This window comes from Palaemon carinicauda, chromosome 28 (genome assembly GCF_036898095.1).
Source record: "Palaemon carinicauda isolate YSFRI2023 chromosome 28, ASM3689809v2, whole genome shotgun sequence".
Lineage (NCBI taxonomy): Eukaryota > Metazoa > Arthropoda > Malacostraca > Decapoda > Palaemonidae > Palaemon > Palaemon carinicauda.
The window spans coordinates 22,325,005-22,343,560 of record NC_090752.1 but is presented as its reverse complement, the minus strand read 5'-3'; the positions used below and the strand labels follow the sequence as shown (position 1 = coordinate 22,343,560).

Here is an 18,556-nt window from a genome sequence, read left to right as displayed (position 1 = left end):
CCCTGCTGCATTCATATTGTGGGGTAATAGGAGGCAGAGAAAAAACTGGAGTATTCGCCTCTAGTCACAGAGTGTGAGGCAGAAGCATAGACTTCCTTTTCTGGACTTGGGCTACTAAGGGAGATAGGTTTCTCCGTAGATTGAATCTGTGGTGTGTTCGACATGGGCCTCATCTACAACACTTAACAATGTTGACACCTTCTGCATCAGACTATGGTGCAATCAAGGAACAGGGTAGAAGGCTTCCTACCCCTTTTCCACTCCCAGCACCTGGAAAGAAGAATCGTCTGAAAGATAATACTGTCCATGTACATAAGAACTCTCAGCACTTGAAGCATCATGCACATTAAGCCTTCCACGTATGGAAAAAGTCTGCTATTCGCACCCCTCATGGCTTTTTTATCTAGAGAGCTGGCCTGTTGTTTGCAAAATTCCAGGGGAACTTTAAAGCAATGGGGTGTCAATATTGCACATCCCTTTGGGTATGCTGTTTGTAAACAGGCACGACAAGTGATAGCAAGCTCATGGCATGCATTAACATGACTGCTTTGAAGAAGAGTATCCTCATGCGTCAAAATGGCGATGCGTGGAGTCACGTCATTGCGAGTGGACATGACAGCTCGCTTGGATTTGCTGGCCTGACCATCACAAGGAGGAGTTTTATCTCGCACAGGATTAGAGGCATGCAGAATGACGTCATCATATCTAGAAACTATGGCATATCAAGATTTATCGTGCTGAACATTAGGCCCGGCTAAATATTGAAAGGGCGATACTTAGGGAATTAATATTGAATTTGTCACACTTGACTTCCCAGCTCTAGTAGGCCTAGAATGAGAAGACAATAGAATAGAACAGCTTGGCTTTAGTAAGTCTTGGGGGTGTGGACACAGCCGAAGTGGTCCAACCACTTTAATAATAAAGGGGTGAAGAATCCTGAAAATTCTGTAGAGGAGATTAATAAGGAGGAGCCCTGGGTGTATAAGGCAAGCCTGGATCATGGGAACAAGCTGGAGACTGGCAATAAGGGTCTTCCAACAATGTTGTCTCAGAACTAGGGGAAAAGGCAGTCTCAACTCTAGGGTTCCTCAAACGGGAACATGAAAAGGCCTTCAATGCTCAAATCTGAAATACTCCTAAAAGCGGAAAAATCTTCTCTAAATAATCATTCATATAAAGTTCTCCACTATGAACACTCATGGGAGGGGAAGGAGATTTATCTAATAAAGGATAATCAGGCACCAAGAGTACTGAGCTGGGACCTTGCTCAAGGCACATTGTGGCTGTACATAATCAACACTAACAAAATTATGATGGCCGTCATCCTTCTTGGGTTTTTGACACAGAGTACCAGGGGATAACCTTCGTTTTTACAGAAATTAACATTTGTCTCTTGCGACCTCACTTAGTTTCCTGTGACGAGAATGATACTTCTCCCACTGGAAGGACGGCCACTCCCTACACTACTCATGTGGTGATTCTATTGAACATCTCTTGCCTCATCAAGAGGGGCAAACGGGATGCGGATCCAGCTACAAGGACGACCGTCATGGCTGGGGCATGAACGCATGCTAAGAGGCTCACTAGCCATGAAGCACTCGCTTGTAACTCACAGATAATGAATGGTAATACAAGTGGCAGTGAATGATAAAAAACACACATAGCACAACCAATAAATGCTATAGGGGTATGCGAGGTGAATGGAAAAGTCTAGATCGTAGAGAGAAATGGAGGATACATCCTCTTAACTTCACGACCAAGCATGTAGTGAAGAGCATAATGCAACAGCGCCCTGTGCCGTCATGTTCTGTGGTTGCTTAGCAACCATAGTGTGATGCAATCAAACCCATTTTTCTTTCATTGTCTGGTCGTAGAGAAAACAAGATTAGGAGTGACCCATATAAATAACTCAGAAGTTTGTATCCGTGTAGGAATAAATATAGTGTTCAGGCCATGTATAAGTCAACTGTTAATACTCAGACTATCATTACTCTAAAATAGTTTTGTTCAGTCACAGGGTCCCATATGTTGATTCTAGCCAGAGACAATTTCTTTACTGAAAGGTGATATTTAAAACAAAAATAACTTTAATAAACAAGCTTTTCAGTGTGATGAAACCAATGGGATAGGGAAGGGGTGCAACTTAGAAAATGGAAGGGTATTTTACACTTTTGGGTCCCATATTATAGGCAAATTTCATTGTCATAAAAAAAGTAATTAGCTCACATCCCAACAAGGGTATTGTGATAATAAAGAAAAAGATGTAGACACCACAATATTCTATTGATTGAAGAGTACTTGGTGGAAAATTTTATTAGCTATCAAGTAATCATTGATGAAAGGTGAAAATCTAAATAAATAATAAAAATAATAGTGATATTCAAGATTACCCTATAACTTCTGAGATAAATTTAAACTAGAAATTTGAGTGACAGATATTCAATGGTTTATGATTTATTCTTTATAAACTTTAGGAAATCATATAAAAGAACTATTCTACAATAATAAATGGAATCAAGACAGAAACTAATGTCAATTTATTTTGTGTGGAATACATTGTTACATGTATGTTAAATTTAGGTACAGTGGTACCTCTACATACGAATTTAATCCGTTCCACAACCGACTTCGGATGTAAAAAATGTTCGGATGTCGAAACGAATTTTCCCATAAGAATACATTGAAATAGGATTAATCCGTGGTTGAGCCCAAAAACCTATGATAACTTCTTAATAAACTACTACACATAATTTCCCATGAGAATAATGCACACTAAATTAGATAATAGACATGTAAAAAAGAATTATCAAAAAATGATAAATAAGAAACAGGTTTTTAGCGTCACTTTACCTTATAAACTCCAGCGCAGGTGGTGTTGGTCTTGCTACGCAGAGAGGAGAGGTTGAGTACGATAAAGGTACACTACCATAACTTATTCTAACTTACACTAAGTGAACTTTAACCTAACTTAGCTTATTTATTCTTTTTATTTTCATATTTTATATTTTTTTTTACATTTTCTTTTTTTCCTTTTGATGATTAATTTTAATCACTTCACTCTCTCCACTTAAAATTGATTGAATTTTTTTCTCTTCATTCTTTGCCGTTTTCTTTGTACCACTTCCATCCTCTTCATCACGAGTTCGCTTTGTAGTTTTTTTTAAAGAAGCTATCGATAGGAAGTTGCTTGGTACAGTTTTTCAGAATGTTTCGAAAATAAGTTAGGGAACCATCATCAAACTGCGCAACTACACGACAAACCTGCATTTTCTTTGGATGGTATTTGTCGATGAAGTCGACCACGTCTTGATATTTTTCTAACACCTCTTTTATTTGCGGCGAACCTATTGCAAGTTCACTCACACGGACACCACGCTCATGCTTTTCAATAATCCCTTGCTTTACTTCTAAAGAAAGCATTTCCTTATTCCTTTTCTCACCACTACCACTACCACTTGCGAAATTAAGCCTTTTAGGACCCATGATTTACGTAAATTACCGTAAAAGGATGAACGTAAAAAATCACGATTAAAACAATACAATAATAGCAGAACGCACAGGGCACAACCGCAAGAAGCCGACGAGAACAGAGGGTCGAAGTGCTGCCTTCTATCGGCGGAAATAAAAAACACATCAGGCGCTATGAGTACCGACTACGCGTACGAGTATTGTTTACTTCGTGTGTCGAAAAAAAAAATTCGGGCGTAGAGTAGGAACGTGTTCGAATTGTACTTCGCGTGTCGAAAAATTCGGATACAACCGGTACGACGAAAATTGCTTACTTCGTGTGTCGAAATAAAATTCGGGTGTAGAGTCAAAATTTTGCTCGAATTTTACTTCGGATGTTGGAAAATTCGGATGTAGATACGTTCGGATGTAGAGGTTCCACTGTATATTGTTATACAAAACTTGTGAAAAGGGCTTATTTTTTCATGTAGGCTATGTTGATGTAAAAATAAAAAATTCCTTTTATTTCATATATATTAATGTAAAATAAAATAATTAATTTCTTTTATATATGTTGATGTAATTGTAAATTGAAAATATTGTGTGTTCCTTTACAAGAGTTCAAGATTCAGCTTCGGCGCCAACCGTCTGACGAGCAAGAGCTGATTCGAGATGATTCAAGAATGGGTCCGTCGTTTGGCGTCATCTTGCACATACTAGTTCTGGGCGCTTCTAGTGCATCACGAACATTCGGTAGTATTGTCCCCACGTATAGAAAAGGACAGGGGAAGCAAAAGAGAAGAGAGACCTGACCGAACATCACTCATGTTAGGAAACATTTTTCAGATACACCCTCTGTGACTGTGGAATTTGGTACTGCATTTGCAACAATATAATATTTTGAAAAATATAAAGAAGTTTCATCTTTTTGTCATTAGAAGCTGTGTTCCTTTATGTCAACCTTTTATATCTGAAACTAAGCAACGACATCTGTCCCTTGCTGCATAGAAGCTTTTGAAGTCAACTCCACCTACTTCTTTGTAAGAACTTCTGTTTATCATTACTTAGTTTTGGTGTGCCATGAGTATAAGGTGGATCTTATGTAATGCTGTAAATATCTATGTTAAATCTTAAATATAATTATATTTTCTGTTTGTTGGCTGTCATTTTTATTTACTGTTAATGTTTTGCTATTTATTGTTTTGTAAACTTTTTGAGTAGATTTTGCATACTCTACGTCGTGTACAATGTTGAACATAAAAGATTTGGGGACTTTATGTCCAGGATCTGAATTGTTATCTTCACCTACCTTACAATTTGTAGGTTACCTACGGGCCGACCAAGGGAAAGGCCTGTGCCAACAAGAAGAGTTGGCTTCAATACACTATGAACGACCAATGTTATCCTCTTTGTAATTTAAAGATTGTTCGTAAAGTAAACTTTTGTTAATTGTATAAAATAGCCAGCAAACATGTCAGAGTTTAACGCTTCTGAGTTTTTTTACAAATTTTGTGAGGATACACAAATTGAGAAGTTAAGTGATCTTAACAAATCTAGCTTAGTGAGTTTAGGCAAAGATCTTGTTAAAAATTCAATGAAGAAAGAGGATATTAAACATGTGTTAGTTAAATATTTAGTTGAAGATGATATGTTACCTCAGGATGTGTTAGATACAATAGATAGTGAATCAGTGTGTTCTGATTTACCAGCTGTAGAACTTGAAAGACTCAAAATAGAAGCTCGTTTAAGAGATAAAGAATTAGAAGCTCAGGTATGAGAAAAAGTTAGAAGCTCAGGCACGAGAAAAAGAGTTAGAAGCTGAGTGTGAGAGAAGAGAAACCAAGTTTAAACGTGAACAATCACAAGCCAAAATAAAGCTCCAAAAGATAAAAGAAAAAAAAAAAGGAGTTAGAACTTGAAAAGATTAAGCAGGCTAAATCTAGTGATTCTGATAAATCTGGGTCAGATATTTCTAGCCAGGATAGTGTTGTGCCTCCTTTTAATGAAGAGGATTTAGATGAAAATTTTGTTTGTTTTGAAATAAAAGCTAAGAAATGTAAGTGGCCAGCAGAAAATTGGGCTTATATGTTATCAATAGTTTTGTGTGGTAGGGCCCAAAAAGTTAATGCTTCTATTCCTGACGATAGAGTTGATGATTATGCATTCTTGAAAAATACTATTTTACAGGCCTATGAATTAACTCCCAAAGCTTATAGGATGAAGTTTAGAAGTTAGAAAAAAAACAAGATAAGCGGATATAGGTAGAATTTAGTTGAGAGCAATCAGATTGGTTTGATAAATGGTGTAAAGCAGCAGAGTGTAAGGATGATTTTGACAGATTAAGAGAATTTATTTTAATTGAACAGTTTAAGAATTGTGTTAGTGAGAACATTAAAGTTTATTCGAATGAGAGAAAGTTATCTACTCTTTCATGAAACAGCTGTATGTGTTTATGATTATGTACTGGATCACAAGGAGTCTAGGTATTATGATAAAAGATTTAGTAGGTTAAAAGACTATAGGGACACAGATAAGCATACTAATGCAGATGATATAGATCCAAAGTCTAATTCTGATTCACATGCCAAGTCTCAAAGCAGCAGTTTTAATAGCAATTCTATTACTAGCAGGTCTGTAGTACGTAATTATTGTAAGAAACCAGGTCACACGGTGTCTGAATGTTTCAAGTTGAAAAGGAATGAAGCTAAAACGGTGGCTCTTGTAACTCTACCAAAGTCTCGTCATAATGTGCTACCAGTAGATGTTAACACCAAAAATGACCGCGTTTTTTACAGGAAGCCTATTAATTCCAGTGTTTGTTCCAGACCTGTTGATAAGGTTTTTCAGCCTTATACTGCTAAGGGATTTGTTGCCGTTGATGGTGGTTCACCAAGCCCCGTTGGTATCACGGGTAATACTGGTTGTGCCCAGTCACTCATTTTGAGGGAAGTTGTCTCTGTGACTGAGCCTTCGTTTATTGGGAACTATTCTCCCATATGTGGGGTTGGTGGCCATTTTAGCATTCCCTTGCATCGTATGGATCTTCATCATGACTGGTTATCTAGGTCTGTTGTTGTTAGTATGGGATCCAGTTGTCTATTAATGACGTTCAATTTTTGCTTAGTAATGAGTTGGTAGATGAGAATGTTGATGTTCGACCAAAGATGGTTAATGAGGCAGTTCTTGATCAAGAGTTGGAGGTTCTCAGTCCTGATTTGTCTCCTCTGTTTTCTTCGATTGATGACTCATGAGAAAATTCAGAGCTCTACCTGCGCGTCTAAAAATGATGTGTCGTTTGGTGATAATGACTCCACTGTTGCTTCTTTTACCGACTTGCTTCGTGAAGACTCGTTGGTTTGAATTGCTGATTCCACTAATAATTGTTCTACTGACTTATCTCGTGAAGATACATTAGTTCATGATACTTGTTCAACTTTTGACTGTTCTACTAACATGTCTGGTAATGATGTGTTAGTTCCTGATAATGTTTCTGCTGTCAACAGGTCTACTGACTATTCTACTAACTTGTCTCGTGAAGACATGTTAGTTTGTGATGATTCTCTCTGTTAAGATTTCTAATAACCTGTTTTTTAAGGTTCTTCTGTCTGTAATGATGTCTCTTCCAATGATGATGTCAACTTGTCTGAGACATTTTTGTTTGATGAGTTCAGTAATGATTTGTCTTATTCCAGACATGTGTCAGAAACAACTGATATCCTGTTATTCAATGAATATTGTAATCCTAAGAATGATTCAAAGTTGATTGTAGTTGAGAAGTTTGATTATATTATTGTTAATGTTCTCAGTCTCACTCATAAACAACCTATGACTGCTCATTTTGTAGTGAAAAGGATTTGAGCTATATTATAAGATATTTTTATTTGCATGATATTTGGCAGGATGTGATTCAGTTTATTATGCTTGTCCTGTGTGTCAAGCTAATGTGAAGTCCAATCAGTCTTATCTGAAAACCTCTCTAATGTACATTTCTGCATTTGATGTATTATTTTGTCATGTCCTTGCAAATGATGTTAAACCAAAGTCAAAAAAAGGGCGATAGATTAAATGCTATATGTGAATTTTGTATCTGATAAGAAGAAACCTTTTAGTTTTCTTTATAATGATTTTTATTAATATTCATGTCATTATTTGTCAGCTCTGTAAATTTTTATTTTTCACTTGGAGTTTGTAATGCAAAATTGTATCTTGTTTTCATTGAAATGAAACGATATATTTGTAATCTTGTATGATAAAATCATTCTGTTTGTATATTTGAAAATTTGTTGGTTAATGACTCCCAACTTTTTGCTAGGCAAGGGAATTTTTTTTATGTACGTTAAGTTTATGTATATTGTTATTCAAAACTTGTGAAAATTGTTTAATTTTTCATGTGTTGATTTAAAAAGGAAACGATTATTTTCATTTCATATATATTAAAGTAAAATAAAACAATTCCTTTTTTCTTTATATATATTAATGTAATTGTAAATTGAAAATATCAATGTGTTCTATGAGAGTACAAGATTCTGCTTTGGCACCAGCCATCTGACGGGCGAGAGCTATAAAGTAAGAGAAGATTCGAAAATGGGTTCGTCGTGTGGCCTAATGTTGCGTATGCTAGTCCTGGGAGTGACTAGTGCCTCATGAACATTCAGGAGTATTGGTCCCGCATATATAAAAGGACAGGGAAAGCAAGAGAGAAGAGAGACCTGACTGAACACAGCCCGTATTAAGAGAAATTTTTTAGCTACACCCTCAGTGACTCTGGAAGTTGTTACTGCACTTGCAACAATATATCTTGAAAAAGATAAAGAAGTTTCATCTGTTCGACATTAGAAACTATGTTCCTTTACGTCAACGTTTTCTTTTTAAACTAAGCAATGACATCTGTCCCTCTATGCATAGAAGCTTTTGAAGTCAACTCGACCTACTTCTTTGTAAGAACTTATGTTTACCATCATTTAGTTTTGGTGTGCCGTGAGTAATAAGGTGGATCTTGTGTAATGCTGTAAATATTCATGTTAAATCTTAAATATACTTATATTTTCTGTTTCCTTGCTATCATTTTCATTTGCTGTTAATGTTTTGTTAATTTTTCGTAAACCTTTTGAGTAGATTTTGCATAATCGACATCGTGTACGATAGTTGAATGTAACACATATGACCCACCTTAATTTCCCATTATTTGACAGTTTTATAACTTATGAACTGCACTCATATTCATTGTGCATTTATTTAAATATTTTTGCAAGCAAGTTTTGATATCAAAACAGACCAGTTATTCTAATAATAACAAACTCAAGGGTTGAACACAACTTTGGTCCCCTCAACAGGGAAAACTCACATTACATTTAATATTTTTGGGCTTAGGCCATGTCGTCCTGATGGAAGGTTCCTTCAGTAGCTTCCTATGATATATTTGACTTCATCAGGACGACATGGCTATCTCACCCAAAAATAGATTTTTCGCTTCGCTCAAAATCCGTTTTTGATATTAAAGTAATTTAATAAGTGGGCTTTTGGTACATAGAAAGCATGAAGAAAATATATCAGATTATAAAGAAAATGGTTCTATTTGAAAAGATAAAAGATAGTATATAATAGTGGGGTTGAAGAAATGAATGGCTACATACTAGAGCAATTGATTAAATATTGAGAGAAGAGGGACCATATAAGAGGTGACATGAAATTTTTAAGCTTAAATGAGATCTACAGATTGATGAACTAAATGCTTTATATGGTTCCAACTTGAAGGAAAATAAAAGGTAAGATAATTTAAAGGTGATTCTAATTTTGAATATTAAATTTTAATCTTGGTAAAACGGAAAATAGAATTAGAGCACACAAAAAATGCAAAAGATTCTTAAATCATAAAAAAAAGAGGTAAAACGAGAGATACATCATGCAAAACAAATATCTGAAGAGTTGAATACTAATGACAGAACAGTGATTACTCCTAAGAAATGTGAAAGCTTGATCACATCTAATAGAAACCAACAGCTCAACAAATAGTAAACTTACGGGCTGAAGAGTTTCTTTCTCTGGTATAGCAGTTTGTTCCCACACAGGTTGAGATTTGGCTCCAGTTTCTTGAAAGATGACCCGAGTATCCTTTGAAAAATTCTTACCAAAAATAAATATTTCTTCACCCCCTGAAACTGGGCAAGATGACAGGGATTTACGGCAGATCTCGGGTACACCTGGTGGCTGAGCTGTTGCATGGAAAAGTATCATGAAACTACAGATAATTATAAAAAAGAGCATAATTATTCTATGTTGCAAATAAGTACAAGTATAGTATGATTTAACTGAATAACAACTATATATCTATTTTTTTCAAGTAAACAATATATTCTAATAAAGAAATGGAAAATAAATAGCTTAGGATTATTTCACTTATTTGATAAATCCTATTTTGGGACCTTTTAAAATTTCTTTTTCAATACAGTACTTACTCAACATTCATTGTACTATAAATTACGCAAGCACAGCTAGGTTGATAAACTCAAAATTAGAGGAATGGTAATGGGTTTGTATGAAAAGTATTCCTATCGTTGACCCCGATAACTACTCCTACATTAATAACCACCATTCGGAAGCTGGCATTCTCATCTATCCCTAGATACAGGATCCAAGGATGTTGGGCAAGTAGGGAAATAATAAATTCTATTTTTTAAATTTTGTTTATTTCAATGAGTATTGCCCATTATTCATTGTGCTGATCCCACATCTGGAAGGTGGATAGTGGCAAATAATACGAATACAGATGTCCACTCTGAGATGAGAGATAAATACCAAAAACACTCTGTAAAACTCTTATCCTGGATTCAACCATTGGATGACTTTTTCCGGGGAAATCTGAGGCTGGAAGAGGCCTAGTAACTTTACCTCTATTAAAAAGGTAAGAAGACTTGGAAATTCAATGACTCTCTTCATCTTACAAGTATTATTCAACCATTAGGATTACCATCAAACAGAAGCAAATCAGGGTTAGTCAAAAGAACCTCTAAAGAAATTTGAGGAGCTGATATAACCACTCAAAAGTACCTTAACCCAACCCCCAACTCCATCACCTAATAAAATGAACTACCGACATATATATATATATATATATATATATATATATATATATATATATATATATATATAAACATGGAAATAAAGACCACTTACTGATTTAAAAATATCTCCTGAGACCAGGAGGTCAAATGAATATGAGTCACATACCACTTGGACTTCCTTCAATTATGAGGAAGAAAAAACTTAGTTACACCTCGTTTAAGCTGTACTCATTACCCTTTGAAGGGAAAGATTTTTCATGAAATTAAGAGTAGCCCTTCCTCTAGGATGTCACAAATTTCAGCTTTGAGGGAGAAGACTACTTTTCAAGTTACAAGGAGCTTCTATGATTAAACTTTATGGACAAGAGCACAGTGTTGTTTGAGAGAGGGTGAAAATTATCTTCAAGTCTGTCACAAAGATTCTTTAAATTTCCCAAAAGAGAGCTGCTCTCTGTAAGTAATCTATCAATGACCTAACTGGACCAAAAGATATTTCCTTAGTACTTCTTACCATCCTAGCACCTAGAAAGAGACTGAAAATATATCTATGGAGATTCTTACATATAAAATCATACTTGGCTCTAAAAGCTAGTAATAGAGAAATAATTGCTCCTCCAGCAACAAAATCCACAATGCATACCATCGCTTGTAACTACTGCTCCTGCTAAAGGTATAACATGGTTGTTGGATAAAGTCCTGCACTTTGCCTCTGTGATAGATAATGCCTCTGCCTCCCTGAGGGATCTTACTCAAAAGTCTATCTTTTTGCTTGCTATGGCTTCTGGTGCTAGAGTCAGTGAGATTGTGGCCCTTTCAAGGGATGATGGCCACGTTGAATTCTTGAATTCGGGGGAGGTAAACCTTTATCCAGATCCTGCATTCTTGGCGAAAAACGAACTTCTCAAGAAACGCTAGGGGCCCTGGAAGATTGTTCCACTACAGGAGGACCCTTCTCTGTGCCTCGTGGAGTGCCTTAAAGCCTACCTGTCCAAGCCAGGCCTTTAAAGGCGATCAAAATTTTAAAAGGGAGTCGACAGAATCAAATCTTTCTTTGAAACAGCTAATGTCCAGACTCACCTATTTCATCAGAAGGGCTGACCAGGAAAGTATTCCTGCGTGTCATGACCCCAGAAAAGTTGTTTCTTCTTTAATTTTTTTCCAATCTATGTCCTTTGCAGGCTTACAGGCTTACACAGGATGGAAAACTTCAAGAATGTTCTTCAAACATTACCTACGTCAGTTGGAAGAGATTAAAACCTTCATGGTTAAAACTCTTCTGGCCACAATTGAGAATGATAATTCTCTGGTACACTTCCATCAGGACGACATGGCTATCTCACCCAAAAATAGATTTTGCTCATGTCAAAATCTGTTATATATATATATATATATATATATATATATATATATATATATATATATATATATATATATATATATATATATATATATATACTGTATATATATATATATATATATATATATATATATATATACATATGTATATATATATATACATATGTATATATATATATATATATATATATATATATATATATATATATATATATATATATATATATAATATATATATATATGTGTGTATATATATATATATATATATATATATAGGCTCTATATATATATTAATATATATATATAAATATATATATATATATATATATATATATATATATACATATATATATATATATATATATATATATATATATATATATACACACACACACAGGTAGACGTCGACTTACAAGCTATGTGACCTATGACTGTTCGACTTTATGACCACTTTTTGACATAAAGTATGTCGGAATTAGTACACTAATAAGACAAATATTTCCTTGGAAATAATCTATTTTCTTGTATAAAAATGAACTGACTTATCTTGGTAAGTTAGTATTCTCTTTTATTGATAATATATAGTATCTATTTTCAGCAAAAAAAATACGTTAAGAAAAGTTCGAATATCTGTCGAGGTCATATTATATTTCTGGTGACATCATATTACCTGCGGAAAGAGAGGGGGCAATAGAGTGATTTCCTAGCAATAGGCTAACGTTTAGTATTAGTATTTCCATTATCGAAATATCAAGTAATGATACAAAGTATTTCAAGGGTCTGTTTTGATTGTTATGAGTACTACTTAGCATAATTTAGACTCTAGGCTAAAATTATTTCATTTCTGATAATAGATCAATATTTATTTAATGAAATTACACCAATAGGACAAATATTTTCTTAAAAATAATATATCTTATACATTACAAAAATGAAATACTTTTGCTCGGTAAATAAGTATTTTCTTTCATTTCTTGTAAGAAAAAAGAAATGAGTTTAATATATTTTTCAAGTCATTATTTATCGAGATCACATCACTTGTCCTTCGATGTCATACTTCTGACAGGAGACGTGCTGGGAAAACGAATTATTTCCTTTCGTTGTGTTACCAAGTAATCTTATTCTCATCATCAAAATATCGGGTAACGATAGCAAGTGATTAAGTGGTCTGCGTCAGTTGTTATAAGAATAGTAGGCTACCACTTACCGTGAATTCAAGAAAAGAAATCTAATGGCATCATATTTCTGGCGGAAGGGAAGTGGCAAATCAAGTGATTTCCTATTGATGCGTTACTCAGTAAAATTAGTTACTATTCCCATAATCAAAACATCGAGTAATAATATAAAGATTTCCTTATAACGTCTAAAGAAAAATGAAGATTTAACAGCAAATAAGAAATCAAATTACCTAGAGAAGAGAGAGAGAGAGAGAGAGAGAGAGAGAGAGAGAGAGAGAGAGAGAGAGAGAGAGAGAGAGAGAGAGAGTTACAAGGATTTACAAGGATTTTGGAAGTCTCAAAGACTTTTTAGTCCATCTTCGGAGACTTCATCTGCTCTTTGGTACAGCGATTTAGTTTAAGCAATTAGAGAGCTCTTACGATCTTGTCTAACTTATTCGTGAACTCGTTTACCATGTTACGGTTTACTACATCGGTTGGAAGTCTATTCCAAGTCTTTCCTATTTTGTATATGTAAAGAAATTGCCACATTGAGTGGTGCTGTATCTTTTCAATTCCAGTTTGTATCCATTACCTCGGACTGATTTGTGCTAAGCGTGAACAGATTGTTGTAATCTACATTTGTTATTCCTTTAAGAATTTTGAATGCCTCTAATAATTGAATCCATAGTCGTCGACTTTGTAGATCAAATACGTTCAAACGTTCCATCCTGCATTTATATCCGAATTGCTTTAGTGTTAGAATTAGTTTGGTGGTCCTAGCTTGTACTACTTCCAGTTTATCTATATCCTTCTGAATACTTGGAGCCCAGAATTGGACTCTGCATTCTAGATGGGATCTTACTAGTGATGTGTACAGCTGGAGTACAGTGTCTTTGTTTCTGTATTTGAATTGTCTCTTTATATAATCTATTAATTTTTGTGCTTTCTTTTCAGCTTTCATGCTCTGTTTGGTGAACTCCATATTCTTTCTGATAATGATTTCGAGATCTTCCTTCATGTCCACACTTTCTATTTCATTACCCACCATTGAGTAATCTATTTGTGGGTTACTATAAACTATGTGCATGACTTTACATTTCTCACAGTTGGAAGGCATTTTCCATTTTCTGGACCATTCTCTTAGCTTCATTAGATCCTCTCTTAGGGCTTCTATGTCTAGTGAGTTCGCAGCATTTATGCCTATTCTAGTTTTTAATCCTAAATCTGTCCATAATGTAGATGAGAAATAACAATGGGCCAAGGATGGATCCTTGAGGTACTTCGCTTGTAACAGCTGCCCACTCTGAAGCTTCTCCATTGATTACAACTCTCTCTTTTCTGTTTGTTAGCCAATCTTTGATCCATTCAGCTGGCTCGTGAATGATGCCTAGTGCTCTAATTTTTACTATTAATTTTAAATGAGGAACTTTGTCAAAAGCCTTTTGAAAGTCTAGGTATATGATGTCTATTGCCCTGCTTTTGTCATAAATGCTAAACATGTGGAAAAATTCTGTCTATCAGGAGATTGTTTTTCTCTATATGTTCTACTATTGAATCTACCATAATTGATAAAATATTTTTGTAAGGCACTAAAGTTAGACACACAGGTCTGTAGTTGCCAGGATTTTCTTTTGGTCCCTTCTTGTAGATTGGAGGAACATTGCCTAGTTTCAATCCTTGTGGTGCATTTCGCTCATTGGGTGACTCTCGGAACATTTTGTAAAACTGTGGGATTATATCTTCTTCTAGTTCTATAATCTCTCTTGTATGAATATCATGTGGACCTGATGCCTTAGACTTACCATGACCTTTTATTTTTTTTGGGACATCATCCATTGTAAAGGTGGTTCTGTTTAATGGTTGTGGCCCTTCATAATTGATAGCTGGTTCAGGGAGGGTCATTGATTCTTCCCTAGTGAATATAGTTATGAAATTTGCATTCATCAGTTCATCTTTTTTCCAAATCATTTGTTATAATATTACCCTCCGAGTCTCTTAATGGGCTAATGACGTTTTTGTTTGGCTTTGTACTGTTTACATACGCAAAAAATTCTTTCGGTTCTATTTACTAGCTGAAGCCACTCTTTTCTCTTTGTTGATCTTGGCCTTTCTAACTAGTGTACCTGCTTTACAGCTTAACTTCTTGTGCTCGGAAATTTCATGAAATGAAGTCTGTGGAGCCACTGATTTATGTTTCCTGTCTCTGCTTCTTATTGCATTGGCTATTTCTCTGTTGAACTATTTACGTTGTGGAGCTCCATTTGATAAAATTTTTTCTATACGGTGTACATCTAGCTATTTTTTCTTTATTTATTTTTACAAAGGAGTCCCACTGTGTCTCTATGTTGCCTTTTTGTCTTATTCTAAATTCTTTGTGTATTCCTTTAGTTTTATCCATTTACTCCATCTGTGGTCTAGCCTTTTTTATAATTTTTCTTTCTTTTAGATGAGAAATATTCACCTGAAACCTAACTATTCTGCGGTCACTTTTGCCAATATTTTCGCCTACTGAAACACTGGATACTAATTTTTTTTTTTATCTAGTACGTTGTTTCCCTTGGTTGGTTTATCGACCCAATGATGGAGAAATTCATTGTTGACAAATTCTAGTAGTCTATGTCCCTCTGGGTTTGATGTAGAATTCATAGTGTCCAAGTTTACTGCTGCATTAAAGTCTCCCATTAGGACAGCTAGCTTATTGCTAACTCCTTTGTCCAAGTTGTCTATTATTATTATTATTATTATTATTACTGTCCAAGCTACAACCCTAGTTGGAAAAGCAAAGTGCTATAAGCCCAGAGGCTCCAACAGGGAAAAATAGCCCAGTGAGGAAAGGAAATAAGGAAATAAATAAATGAAGAGAATAAATTAACAATAAATCAATCTAAAAAGAGTAACAACGTCAAAACAGATATGTCATATATAAACTATTAACAACGTCAAAAACAAATATGTCATATATAAACTATAAAAAGACTCATGTCCACCTGGTCAAGAAAAAAGATTGGAAACATTGATTCATAAATGCAATAGCGTCTGTAATTTTGGTACTTATCAAGGGATTGACTGCGAGGTATGTCCAAAAGGAAACCAGACTTACAACAAACCTTATCGGACACTTTAACCCTTTTACCCACAAAGGACGTACCGGTACGTTTCACAAAAGCCATCCCTGTTCATTTGTTTGATGTGGTGGTGTCTATATTACTAGTGTTGGTATTTGGTCCTGTCACTTCAGATTCAAATTTTAATTTAATTTCTATGGGGTTTAAGGGATTTTTACCATAGAGCATTATCCCTCCACCTTATTTGGTAAGACAATCCTTCTTGAAAAACGTGAAACCTGGTATTTCGTATTTTCCGATGAAATCCTTTACTTTTTTATTTTTTTATTTTCTTTTAATCCAGGTCTCGGTAATGCATATGACATCTATTTCATCACTAGCTATCATTGCCCTGAAGTCCTCTATATTGTATCTAACTGACTAAGCATTGAATTGTGCCACTCTTAGGAAATTTTCTATCTTTTTTCTCTTCCTCTGTGGCTTTGCTAGTTTCCATGATTTGCTAGCTTTTTGTTTTACTTTTATCTGCATTATTCAAGTTTTCTACTAAATTTCCTCTATTTGTTGTTGGAGGATTTTCTGAGGGCCTAGTTTGTTCTTGGTCTATTGTGTTTAAATAATTGTACCGGCTGAAATGAATTTTGTTTCTGTATACTCTCTTGCCTTCTTCACTAAAGTATATTCCGTCTCTTCTGTATAATTTTCTCTTGCCATGGAAAGTATCCCAAAGATTTATAAATTTCACCTTTATTTTGGCATGTGGTCTTAAGCATTTCGTTTATCCCTATGGCTGTTACTGAGTCTTGGGAGAATAACTATAACTATAGTATCATTGGTAATTTTTCTAGCCGTTTCAGCAGTTTTTCTAGCTGTTTAACCAAAGTTTCTGTTTGGCCAGCAGTATCCTTTCTAGAGAGAGAGAGAGAGAGAGAGAGAGAGAGAGAGAGAGAGAGAGAGAGAGAGAGAGAGAGAGAGAGAGAGAGAGAGAGAGTTACAAGGATTTTGGATGTCTCAAAGACTTTCTAGTCCATCCACAGAGACTCCATTTGCTCTTTGATACAGAGATTTTGTTTAAGCAATTGGAGAGTTCTTATGATCTTGTCTAACTTGTTCTTGAACTCATTTATTGTGTTACCGTTTACAACATCCACTGGAATTATATTCCAAGTATTTGCTATTTTGTATGTAAAGAAATTGCCACATTGAGTGGTGTTGTATCTTTTCAATTCTAGTTTGTATCCATTACCTCAGACTGATTTGTGCTAAGCGTGAATAGATTGTTGTAATCTACATTTGTGATTCCTTTAAGAATTTTGAATGCCTCTATTAATTGTCTCCTTAGTCGTCGACTTCTAGATCAAATACGTTCAAACATTCCATCCTCCATCTATATTCGAACTGCTTTAGTGTTGGAATTAGTTTGGTGGTCCTAGCTTGTACAGTCTATCTATATCCTTTTGAATACTTGGAGCCCAGAATTGGCCTGTATTCTAGATTGGGTCTTACTGGTGATGTGTACAGCTGTAGTACAGTGTCTTTGCTTTTATATTTGAATTGTCTCTGTATGTTGCCTATTAGTTTCTGTGCTTTCTTTTCAGCTTTTATGCTCTGTTTGGTGAACTTCAAATCCTCTTGATAATAATACCGAGACCTTCCTCCTGGTCCACACTTTCCATTTCATTACCCAGCAGTGAGTAGTCTGACTGTGGGTTATTATAACCTATGTTTCATGACTTTACATTTCCCACAGTGGAAAGGCATTTCCAATTTTCTAGACCATTCTCCTAACTTTAGATGATCCTCTCTTAAGGCTTTTACGTTTTCTAAGTTCGCAGCATTTATGCCTAGTTTAATTTCGTCAGCAAATCTGGATATTTTACTAGTTAATCCCAAATCCATGTAGTTGATGTAGATCAGAAATAACTATGGGCCAAGGACGGATCATGGGGTACTCTGCTTATGACAGCTGCCCACTATCAAGCTTCTCCATTGATTACAACTCTCTCTTTTCTGTTTGTTAACCAATCTTCGATCCATTCAGCTGGCTCGTGAATGATGCCTAGTGCTCTAATTTTGACCATTATTTTTTCATGAGGAACTTTACTTTACTTTCTTTACTTTGATGGCTGCTTTTCCGGTCCCATACAGCAGGGGAACCCCACTCTCTACAGGACCTTCAATGCCGTTTTACCTTGTTCGTTCAGAGTGTTTAACATTTCATATCACATATTGTTCATTTACTGTTAAATCGTCACTGTCAAAGGACTCATGAAATAAGAAAGCCTTCAGTTTCCTCTTGAAAGCCTTAATGTCTTCAATCATTCGAATGTTTCATGGGAGCTTATTATATAGTCTCAGGGCCACATATTTAAAGGCTTGGGAGCCTAAATTAGACATATATCTAGGTTACATCTGTTTGAAGCCATCTGTAACTATTCTCGTGTCGACACGATTTGTTGGCTGCGCA

The 18,556-nt window shown here is 35.1% G+C and overlaps 1 protein-coding gene across 4 annotated transcripts in view; it reads right to left on the bottom strand.

The window, feature by feature from the left end:
• LOC137621476 (nuclear factor of activated T-cells 5-like) overlaps positions 1-18,556 on the bottom strand; it is a 426,226-nt gene that overhangs the window by 76,205 nt on the left and 331,465 nt on the right. For all 4 annotated transcript variants that reach the window (XM_068351807.1, XM_068351808.1, XM_068351806.1 and 1 more), the window contains one exon: positions 9,469-9,659. In XM_068351807.1, coding sequence (XP_068207908.1) covers positions 9,469-9,659 — 191 coding nt within the window. The remainder of the gene's footprint in view (positions 1-9,468; positions 9,660-18,556) is intronic.